This window comes from Dreissena polymorpha, chromosome 5 (assembly GCF_020536995.1).
Source record: "Dreissena polymorpha isolate Duluth1 chromosome 5, UMN_Dpol_1.0, whole genome shotgun sequence".
Classification (NCBI taxonomy): Eukaryota; Metazoa; Mollusca; class Bivalvia; order Myida; family Dreissenidae; genus Dreissena; species Dreissena polymorpha.
This window is the reverse complement of record NC_068359.1, coordinates 93,274,492-93,286,864: the sequence shown is the minus strand read 5'-3', so window position 1 is coordinate 93,286,864 and position 12,373 is coordinate 93,274,492. Positions and strand designations below refer to the sequence as shown.

The 12,373-nt window shown below is 34.0% G+C and overlaps 1 protein-coding gene across 2 annotated transcripts in view; it reads left to right on the top strand.

The window, feature by feature from the left end:
- Positions 1–12,373, top strand: part of LOC127881535 (transmembrane protein 145-like) — a 37,103-nt gene that overhangs the window by 12,518 nt on the left and 12,212 nt on the right. For both annotated transcript variants that reach the window (XM_052429458.1, XM_052429459.1), the window contains exons 5-10: positions 3,280–3,370; positions 3,795–3,866; positions 4,670–4,825; positions 6,094–6,266; positions 7,367–7,539; positions 9,679–9,799. In XM_052429458.1, coding sequence (XP_052285418.1) covers positions 3,280–3,370; positions 3,795–3,866; positions 4,670–4,825; positions 6,094–6,266; positions 7,367–7,539; positions 9,679–9,799 — 786 coding nt within the window. The remainder of the gene's footprint in view (positions 1–3,279; positions 3,371–3,794; positions 3,867–4,669; positions 4,826–6,093; positions 6,267–7,366; positions 7,540–9,678; positions 9,800–12,373) is intronic.

Sequence of the window (12,373 nt, the reverse complement as noted above, 5' to 3'; positions counted from 1 at the left end):
AAACTAATTAAATAGTGTGATAGCTACCAGTAAGTCATTGTTGTCTGTATATGCCTGCATGTTTCTTCATGGAAAGTGCTGCTAATATTGACTGTGTAGATCCCTTTAATTGTTGTTACGCCAATATCAAATAAAAATCTTATAGTTTGGTCTTTGAGAAATGTTAAAAACCACAGCTTTGTCAGTAAATGCACAATGCACCAGAGTCTAGATCATGTATTTTACTTAATAACAGGTACACATGCCCAATTCCATAAATAAAGCAACTATAATGAGTCACTGACTTTTGGCATTTATATGCCAGGCCAATGCATATAAGTAAATTGTTAGATAAAATCCATCGGTTCAAAAATTTAGAGTGATAAATTGGAGAGAACATCAGGGTGTCCAGAAAGTTTGAGTCATAAAAAGCAATTACTGAGGCTAAAAAAGAGGGTGTCAAAAAATACTAAGAGGGTCTAAAGTAATCTATATTTTTAGTATATACTGGAAGTACATTTCTCCCAAACTCCACTAGTGACTTTCATTGCCATTGCCTGAGCATTTTCTTTGTTCTGTTCTCTTCTCCAATCTTTGCTTTGTTGTTATTCTTTACATATTCTGTGATGCATGCTTCTTGACACTTCTAATGAAAAAACTGCTTAACATTCAATAAATAAAGGTTTCCATGTATAAGGGTCACATCATAGTCTAAAATTGATGTTGAAAAAATAATTATACCCCCACAAAACGAAGTTTAGGGGGTATATAGGAGTGAATTTGTCGGTCAGTCGGTTGATCGGTCGGTCTGTCTGTCGGTCCGTATTAAGTGTCCGCTCTCTTATTCAAGTAGTTTTCATGCGATCTTCACCAAACTTGGTCAGAAGTGGTATCTACATGATGTCTAGGCCAAGTTCGAACATGGGCCTTGCCAGGTCAAAAACTAGGTCATGAGTCACTTAGTGCGTTTTAAACATTCTGCATGTTGTCCGCTCTCTAATTCAATTAGTTTTCATCTGATCTTCACCAAACTTGGTCAGAAGTTGTATCTAGATGATCTTAAGATCAAGTTCAAACATGGGCCATGCCAGAGCAAAAACTAGGTCACAGGGTCACTTAGTACATTTTACACATTGAGCATGGTGTCCGCTCTCTATTTCAAATAGTTTAAATCCGATCTTCACCCCACTTGGTCAGAAGTTGTAACTAGATGATGTGTAGGTCAAGTTCGAATATGGGCCATGCCGGGTCGAAAACTAGGTCACGGGGTCTCTTAGTGTGTTTTAAACCTCACCATGTTCTCTGCTCTCTAATACAAGTAGTTTTTATCCAATCTCTACCAAAATTGGTCAGAAGTTGTATCTTGATAATGTCTAGGGCAAGTTTGAATATGGGTCATGCCGGGTCAAAAACAATATCATGGGGTCACTTAGTGGGTTTTAAACATCACAATGTCCCCTCTCTAATTCAAGTAGTTTTCATCTAATCCTCACCAAACTTGGTCACAAGTTTAATCTAAATGATCTTTAGGTCAAGTTCGAACATGGGCAATGCCGGGTCGAAAACTAGGTCACGGGTCACTTAGTGTGTTTTAAACCTCACCATATTGTCCGCTCTCTAATTCAAGTATTTTTTATCAAATCTTAACCAAAATTGGTCAGAAGTTGTATCTTGATAATGTCTAGGGCAAGTTTGAATATGGGTCATGCCGGGTCAAAAACAAGGCCACGGGGTCACTTAGTGGGTTTTAAACATCACAATGTTGTCCCCTCTCTAATTCAAGTAGTTTTCATCCAATCCTCACCAAACTTGGTCACAAGTTTTATCTAAATGATCTCTAGGACAAGTTCGAACATGGGCCATTCCGGGCCTAAAACTAGGTCATGGGATCACTTAGTGCGTTTTTTAACATTCAGCATGGTGTCCGCTCTCTAATTCAAGTAGTTTATATCCGATCATCTTCACCAAACTTGGTCAGAAGTTTTATGGAGATGATCTTAGTGCGTTTTAAAAATTGAGCATGGTGTCCGCTGATTTTTGTGAAGACGACATGCAAAATATTATTTGTCAATGCGGCATGTGGGGTTTTTCATCATGTCTGTGACAAAGCTCTAGTTATGGATGTTTTTATTTCAAAATTGATAAATTCTGATAGGTTATAACTGTGATATGCCTCAGTTACATTTTAACTTTTGTTTATGTTAGTTTTTCCAAATTTTGGTCTTTATGTCTTTAAATTGAATGTCTGCTTAGTGCATGTTGAGTACATTTATTGCTCATGTGTGGTTTATGTTTCTTTGTTGCTTTGTTGTGTTGTTGCTTGTGTTGTTTACATAGTGCTGGTTCTATGTACCCACAGTGTTTCAGCACATTTAGTGGCTTGCTGTGTTTATGAGCTGTTTTGAATATTATAGATTTATAAATGTGTCACATGAAAGGATAGTCTTTAAAGAAAATCCTCTCTAATCATATGTAATATGTAAATAATTCTTGCTTATACAACTATTTCAAATCTGAGTTTGAATCCTTATCCTTGTCGTATTTTGAATTTAAACATTTCTTTTGTATACATTTGACAATAATTGGTAAAATTCCAATATACAAATATGCATTGAATTAGTTTGCGATAAATATCTGTTAACTGAACAGTTTTCAAACTCATATAAAGAGCTGTAAATTTACATGTACATGCGATGAAAAGACGTTATGTAAATTATGCAAACAGCCGTAAATAAGGATAATGCTATACAGTTCACAGCACTTTTAAGTTGACTTTAAAGACACAAAATGCTGTATAAAACTTATTTGGGCAAGAAGTCAAGTATTAATTTAATGATTTTGCTTATTAGGCTTCATACATGTTGCTTTCAAATATGTGATTTTAGTGCATATATTTGTTTAAATTGTGTTGCAGTTATATGTGTTTTAATTGCAGCTTATAGAGATCTTGAAGAAAGTTTTGTTTATGATTATGTGTGCTTGATGCACTATTAATAATACTTTAAACATGTTTTGATTCTTTTAAGCAATTATTTTAGTTATTTAAGTAAATATTGTATCATTTATTTCCAAACTAAACAACAAGTTTCATTTAAATTTAAATCTTAAGATAATGGAAAGTTATGTGTTAAAATAAATTATTTTATTAAATAAACTGTTACTGAAAAAAGCAACAACAAATTGTAACTTCTTGCATATTGCCATATGAAATATTTCAATAATTACAATTACAATTTTGTGAATGACTTTGCCTTTATAAAATGTTCAACACACACTTATAAATACTTTGTTACTTTGCAGCCTGTTGGTATCAAACTGAAGTACAAGATTCACATGACCAATGGGGCAGTGGGAGACTACTTGCACAGGGAATATTCTGCTGATGAATTCTGTAAGAGTTGCTGCCCTTTGTTTATGGAAAATGTTTTGTTTGGTGACTGCAGAGTGAACCTGCTTTATGTGTTAAACGCCTGGAGATATAATGTATTTGTTTGCATCCTAAATGATAGCACTATAAGCAGGGTATGGAAGAGAAATGGAGAACACTAATTCTTGCTTTTCAAGCATATTTGTTAAATTATTTACACATGGGTAATAGTTATGGTACATCTCAGATTTATTTCTTGTAACTAAGGTTATCTATGAAACAAGTAACAAGATCAGCCATTACAGAACCTTGCACAAATGAAAAAATATGTTTTAAAACATAATTATCATTTACTGATTCTAATTATAAAATATTTAAATGAAGTAAAGGAATGTTAGATGTAAAAAATGTATGGCAATGAATTATCTGTTTTTCTTTCCACTTTCAGATATTCTGCCAATAGACATTGCCTTCCTGATAGTATACGTGGTGCTGTGTGTTCTGACAGTAGTCTGTGCAGGTATGAATATTGAGTCAGAATAGCCCTAATCTTATTACATTTATAGATATTTTTGGGGGCATGCTTTGTGACAAGGGGGTTTAATGAATGTGCATACGTGTTGTCCCAGATTAGCCTGTGCAGTCCACACATGCTAATCAGGGACGATACTTTCTGCTTTTATGGTATTTTTTGTTTACAGAAAGTCTATTCTTTGCAAAATTCAGTTTAGGTGGAAAGTTTCGTCCCTGATTAGCCTGTGTGGACTGCACAGGCTAATCTGGGAACACACTTTACGCACATGCATTAAACCCCCTTTTCACAGAGCACGGGTCATATCATTGTTAAACACCAACATTTATGACAAGCTTATACCAGTATTTCTTTTTATTTATTTTCACATGGCCTTTATGTTAAGAATATATTGCTCATAATTAGTAGTGAACTTAATATTTTGTGAGGACTGAAATAAGTCACAATTTCTTTTGTAAGACCAGGCTCTGATTTGTAACTTTGGCATTGAACAAACTTCAAAGTAATTTAATAAGTATGGACACAGGTATAGTTGTCTATGCCTACAGACAATTTATGTAACAAACATTATTTTAAAGGTAGCACATTCTCTGACAAAATTTGTTTTAAAAATTTCCCTGTAAGAGTCCCATTAAAAGAAACCTCAACACACTTGTATTTTTTTGTCACAGTTGGTTACATTTATTATATTAAAGGCATATATCTCGCATCTAAAAATTTTAAATGCACAATTGGTGCTTTGGCCCAGTATTTGTAATATGTAATATTTATGGTTATGATTTATTATCCAGTGTTATTGCGCAATCGTCAGCTGTGGCACACGACCTACAAGATGTACATGGTGTCAGTGAAGCTGTGGACATTCTATCTCTTCCTCATGTGCATAGCCTATGGCACCTATGGAAATGATGGGAATGGTGACAAGTTGCAGTTCATCAAATCTTTCGGTGAGGCATTTGTTTTTGTTTTAATATTTTGGCTTTGTTTTAATTGTATTTAAATCATGTATAATGGGCTTTCAGTTTACTTAACCCTTTTCCCCACTAAGAAGCAAAGTGAAAATGGCAATGTGCATACAGCATAAAGTCAGTAACTCGCAGTCTGTTAAGGTTTTATGCTGTTTTCTACTCATCAGTTTTTAAGGGTTGTAAATGAAGCCTTTACAATTTGAATCTAATAAGAAAGGTCTTTAAATAAATTGAACTTTCTCAGGGACTACAAATGCGTCAAAATAGGTATCTAAGTGGTTATGGGTTAACCCAATCTTTTTTTTGTCAAAATTTTCTGATTCTAAACTTTTAATCACTATTATGTGCACATACAAGATTTCAACACAAATAAGTGGAATATGACCAGAGACATTTCTTTTTACTAATCAAAATATAAGATATGACACTTAACTTTCAGGAAACATGGATTGACCTGTAATGAATTATAAAACTTCATTACAATAAATGTTAACAATATGTCAACAATTTTGGGAAAATTTGCCAATGTAAGGAACAACATTTTTTAAAAAACATACTAGACCTGTCAGTAAAAAACATACAAGACGCTTAATGGTAAGCATTTTTAATTTACTTGGGCCTTAAACAATAAAGATCCTTCAAAAGAAAAAAGGAATATAATTTAATTCCTGCTACAATTGTTAAAATTACAAAATAGTGTGCTTCCCAAGGCAGCACAATAGATCTCATGACCTTTGACAAAATATAAAGCTGACATTAATAGGTGTCTACTCACAACAGGACTGTTTTTGTCAATTAAGCATATTTGTAAATATAAGCGCATTTGTATGACAACAATTCTTATGCCCCCGAGGGAGTGCATATAGTGATCGGACAGTCCGTCCGTCTGTCTGTCTTTCCGTCACACTTTGCATTTAGGTTTCGCATTTAGGTTTCGAAAAATGCTCATAACTTCTATGTCCCTTCACATAGCAACTTGATATTTGGCATGCATGTGTATCTCATGGAGCTGCACATTTTGAGTGGTGAAAGGTCAAGGTCATCCTTCAAGGTCAAAGGTCAAAAAACATGTATCAAAGCGGCGCAGTAGGGGGCATTATGTTTCTGACAAACACATCTCTTGTTTTTTGTACAACCTCATAAAGTAGCAAAAATAAATATATTTGTTTGTACTAAGGTGGATAGACAAAAATGACATATATAAAGGTGGGAGAGCCCTGTTAAAATCCCAAATTCAACCATTCCAGCGCGGGCCTTTGAAGCTATCAGTATTATGGTCTTTCTGCTGATGTTGATTCTGGTTGGCAAGGGTTACACGATCACACGTGGCAAGCTGAGTAATGTCTCCACAGTCAAGATCTCCGTGTTTATGACCCTCTACACCATCACCTATGTTGTCATCTTCATCTGGGAAGCTATCGTAAGTATTTCTGCTTTTATTTTAATGTTCAGGTATCAAAGAAAGTGTTGGAATGCTTGTTTTTCATCTGTTAGTCAGTAGGCCAATTTTAAGCATGTTTTTCAATTAATTTCCTGGTTATTAGAATGAGGTATAGAAGTCGGGTATGCAGCGTTAAAGAGGCTTCTGGACATTAACTTTAGTTTGCATTGACCAATCTTGATGGCACTTTTTATATAGTAAGCTATCAGGTTGAGCTAGCTTCAGTTGTATTTGGGGCATGTTGGGTTCAGATCAAGATCACTTTTAAGTCATATAGAACAAGTGTCTTTTACTAAATAACTTGAGCCAGGATGAATATCATCCACGCTCTGTGAAAAGGGGGGTTAAATGCATGTGTGTAAAGTGTTGTCCCAGATTAGCCTGTGCAGTCCGTAATTAGGGATGACACGTTCCGCTTTTATGATATTTTCTGTTTAAGAAAATCTCTTCTTAGCAAAAATACAGTTAAGGCGGAAAGTGTCGTCTTGCAGTGGCGGACTGCACAGGCTTGCCTGGAATGACACTTTAAGCACATGCATTAAACCCCCCCTTTTCACAAAGCACGGCCCATATACTGACTAAAATGCTGTTTACATGCAGACCTTGCATGGGATTGCACAATTAGGCACAATTGCTTTAGTTGAATTAATAATGTAAACTTTACAAACAAGGTTTTGTGGTGTTTCCATGATAAATGTTTGGTATCCCTTGCTATTATCATATTTGTTTTTCATAAATATTGTTTAAGGGAATTATCTGGGTCAAGTTGTTGTTGATTTTTTTTTAAATGGTTACCATGAGTGTGCAGATGACTTAAAAAATGCCTGTAAGCTGAAAGTTGCTCTTAAGATGAAGGCATCAGTCATGCATTGTCCATACTGAAATGACTTAGCACAAATATCGCAACTTGAATGCTTTTGAATCATTTTATGTAAAATTTAATCATCAAAAATTCATTCAACATAATCAAGCTACAGCACTAATCATGGTAACTTTATAATTCACTGTGATAGTTCAATGGTTAAAGACTGAAACTACTTGATCCTCATGACATGTCATGACACCATGTTCCTTTGTAGATCTTTGACCCGGGTCTGGTCCTGTACCTGTACGAGAGCCCCCCAGGGTATGCCCTAATCGCCATGAGGATAATCGGCTACCTCTGGTTTTGTTACTCGATATTCTTCACTCTCAAACACTACCCGGAGAAGAGGACCTTCTATTACCCACTCTTTGTCTTTTATACTTTATGGTAAGCATTTATATGATAAAAGTCTTAATAAAAAATGGTTTTCTTGATTTTAATTATAAAACTATCATGTATTTAAATGAAGCTTCTTTTATGTACATAACTTTCAGTTAGTCTGTCTGTCAGTCTGTCACACTTTTTGTGTCCGCTCTCTAATTCAAATAGTTTTCATCTGATCTTTACAAAACTTCAGAAGTTGTATCTAGACAATATCTAGGTCAAGTTCGAATATGGGTCATGCCGGGTCAAAAACTAGGTCACGGGGTCGAAAAAACAAATCCAAGGGAAGTAATAAGCTTTAAACGGACATAATTATCTGACCTGCCAAATTATATATTTTTGTTAAATAAATCAAAGCGGCGCAGTAGGCGGCATTGTGTTTCTGACAAACGCATCGTGGTAAAAGGTAAAGGTCATCATTCAAGGTCAAGGTTAAAAATACAAATCCAAGGGAAGTAATAAGCTTTAAAGGGAGATAATTATTCAATATTGAACATGGCAACTTGATATTTGGCATGCATGTGTATCTCATGGAGCTGCACATTTTGAGTGGTGAATCTACAGTCACGGTAGTGGCTTTTAATTATTTGCTACTAAAAATAGAGATTTGTTAGAGACAATTATTTTCAAGGGAAGTAATTTATATAATTATAAATCTCAGATTATATATTTCCTTACCAAGAATTTAAGTTCTTTTCACAGTTACTGTACAGATTTTTTATTTTGATTATTTATAACTCAAATAATTGATTTGTCAAAGGTTTTTTTAAATGATATAATTATCATTTCTTTCCTGTACTAATTTGTGAATGGTAGGGTTCATTACATACCTGCGGACTTATGTCCATAGATACATGATGAACTCTGGCTATGATCCCTTTGATAAACCACAGGCCTTGGTTGTCAGTGATCACCCCCCCACTGGTTGGATTGGACAAAATGCAAGGGAAGTAATAAGCTTTAAAGGGAGATGATTTCTATACCTGCCAAATGATAAATTGAAATTTTATTTCAAAGCGGCGCAGTAGCGGGCATTGTGTTGCTGACGAACACATCTCTTGTTTTATAATGGAATTCTTTTTTTTTTCAGAAGTGTGTATATAACTGTTTTCACATGTTATGGTCAATTGTAATTGTAACGTATTATTGGTCTGACAAATAACCAATAAATGCCTGTTAATCAATAGAGGTACATAACTTCGGGACCCCCAATAAATAAATTTGCCAATAAACACATGTTATAAAAATTATGTTTTGTACCAAATAACCATAGAAAAATTATGAAGAGACTTGTTAATAGATTTCAAATGACAATTTTCCAACGTTTTGTCACATATTAAAAAATTAAAGCTCGCTGCACATCAGTGCACGAAATAAAGCTTTTGATGTTAACTTGTACTGAAAATGTGTTTAAGTATATATTTTTTGTTTGAAAATTATACAATCCTCAAGCGTTAGAGACACAAAACAAATAATATGGAGTGTTTCTTTTGTCTTCTTTTTTTTTGTGAAACATGGGTATAGCTTATACAAATAATAAAAGGCATTGTTACACCTGATAGTCCATTTGGCTGATTAGTGATGGCAATAGCCTTATAATCCAAAGGTTGGAGCCCGTGCAGGTTGGAGTAAATTTTTATGCCCCTGGATCCATAAAAGTTTTGCAATAACTTTTGAAATATTGAACATAGCAACTTGATATTTGGCATTCATGTGTATCTCATGGAGCTGCACATTTTGAGTGGTGAAAGGTCAAGGTCATCCTTCAAGGTCAAAGGTAAAAAAAACAACATGGCGCATTAGGGGGCATTGTGTTTCTGACAAACACATCTCTTGTTCTTTCTTAAATTCTACTCCATCTTCTATACTGGAGCTCTTTAGTTCTTATGTATACATTTTTCAATTTTTCAAAGAATTAAATGAGAAACCTTAAAAAATGCCAAAATCTGTAAATAAGTTTCTTCAAAAACCCTACCAGTTTGTAGTAATACTTAATAATGTAGTTATGATAGCTATCATCATATAGTGTTCAATTTTGTTATCAAATTCTACTAATATGTATTTATTTTTCAGCTAAAATTTCTGTGTTTGGTACTCGCTGTATTGCAGATACTACATTTAATCATTAATGTTGTATTTCAGGTTTTGGGCTGGTCCCATAGTGATTTTAGTGGCCAGTAATGCCATAGCTCTGTGGTCCAGAGAGAAAACAGTTGTAGGAGTAGAAAATTTTGTCTCATTTTGTGGCCATGTTTTTTTCCTGGTGAGTTAATGGTAATAATGTAGAACCTGCATGCTTGTTTGTGTATACAGCGGCTTAGTCGTTGTGCTGTCAGGCACAGCAAGCTAGTTAGCTTGCTTAGGTTGCATGGTTAGATCACTAGTTTGCATGTCAGATTCAATTCTTGTACCACACACAGTCACAACACAATTTTCCTTTTATTATTCAACTAACAACTATGATCAGTTTAATTTCTAAATATTTTACCAATGAAAATGTAACTTTAAATGTAAACAAATGCTCATTGGTTGAATTTTAATGTGGAGACTTAAATTGATTAAGAACTTTCATTGATTTGGGTCTCAGTATATTGACAGATTTTCATAATTGATAGTCAATGCAACTTTCATGTTTGTCTTCAAACACAGTGATTAGTGTGGGACCTGAGAAAGGAATCTCTGTAGATTAACTGCTTGTGAAAATCAGGAGACAGTTTTCATTAAACCTCATAAGTCGGTCACAATTTGTACAACAGTTGCTTTGACTTTCTAAAATGCAAAATGTTAAGTTTTTAGCAATTGGTTTACAAGTTGTAACTCAATTAAAAGAGCGTTTTGAAACGGTCTCCAGAGCTCTAATCATTCAGGCAAAGTGTATTGGTATTTTTTTTTTAAGTTGCAAATTTACAGTGTATGTAAATATTGCATTGAAGTTATTAACTACAAAAACGACAAAGTTGCGTTTATATTACAAATTCTGTCTAATAGTGTACTATGGTTAATGCCTGGATGAAATGGATGCAGGTACCTGCCTGCACCTGCATGCATACATTTTTGTTAACCATATAGCATGTTGTGCTTTTGCTTTGCAGCTTTTCTTCAAATTAGCATTAGCATAATTGTATTACACAGCTTTGCTCCAAATTAGCATTAGCATAATTGCATTACCATGTTTGAACGACTGACATGATTTAGACCAGTCTTCTATACATATTTAAGTTTTTTATGAATAACAAAAGAATTTAAATGTCAAGATAATGATGACTGAAATAAGGGTAATACCAATCTAATAGGTAAAAGCAGACTTAAAACAGATAAAGCAGTAAAATTCTTAATTACTGTGACATGGTCTGAGTAATTGGTTCTGTTTTTTTCTGGTATGGTTTGTAGAGGACATGCAAATTGCATAAATGCAATTTTGTAAAAGCTTTATATGTTGTATCTCACTTTTATTATTTATAACGAAATAATTTATTTTATTGACTTTTCATTTCTATTTGCTTTATGGGGCAATTTACCTTCTTAATTAGATTTTTGATTTGCATGTTTTGTGTTTTCTGGTTTTCTCATATAAGGGCTATTCATACGGCATGCCAAGACCAAACATGTGCAAGGCTGGTCTGAAGAAAGTCCTAATGGCTTTTTAGTTCAGAATTTGTTCTTTTATGTATTACAGACTAACAAGATTATGTACAGCCAGACTTATGTTAAGTGGTAATATAAGACAATGTGGCAAATATTTTCAGGTTTTGGATAGGTCCCATAATGATTATTGTTGCTATGACCTCCATTGAACTTTGGAGCCGGGAAAAAACTGTGAATGGGGTGGAACAAATGGTTGCTGTTCTTGGCCATTTTACATTTTTGGTAAAAGCAACACACTAGATTACCTCTCCCCCCTTTAGACTTAGCTGAACATGTACATACCCTCTGTAGACATTTTATAGAATGGGATATCATAATCATATTCTTAAAATGTTAAGCAGAATATACAGGGTTTCAATGTTCGTCAATTTATGTTACATATGTGTTGCAATCGATTTAAAGTACTTGGACATTTATTTAAATTGTAATTTGACATTTTTTTTTGTTAAAACCCCTCAAACTTATTTTGGTCTTAAGGACATCTACAACAGTTAGAATTTGTGCAAATAATAATCATTCAAGCAGTGCATTTGCCTTTATTGAAGCTTTATATGGTTTATAATTATGTTTCAAACTGAAACCCGCTACTCACTCAAAGCATTTAAGATTTTTTCTTAGATGCCTGCATGGTTTTGACTCTTTCCTTGCTAGGTTCTGGGCCTCTCCCATTATGATCCTTGTAGCTTCCTTTGCTATCCCTGAGTACAAGAGGGAAAAGATTGTGCATGGCATAGAGTTGGGTGTGGCCTCTATTGGCCATCTGTTCTTCTTGGTATGCTGGGTGCTGATTGGTCAATGAATTAACTCTCAGCCAATAGAAATCACTTTTACATATGGTGTGAAGTGTTGAAGGAATTATTAACATTTTTAGCCTTTTGCACAGAAATCCAACTTAACAAAGTGAACATGCAGAATTTGTAGTTATGTTATATTGCTACCTTGTACTTATCCAGTTGTCTTCATCCACTCAATCTTGTAATACTCACAGTTGTAACTAACAGTTTTATTTTTCCACTAATCTATAAAACATGTTTACCACTGTTACTTACTCTATTCTTATATTATAATATGAGACATGAATGTGTAAAACACAGGAAATGTAATATTTTCAGTGTATAATATTTGTCATATTTAAGCATTAGTCTATAAATTAATATAAATTAATATATGAATAACAATAAAACATAAAATA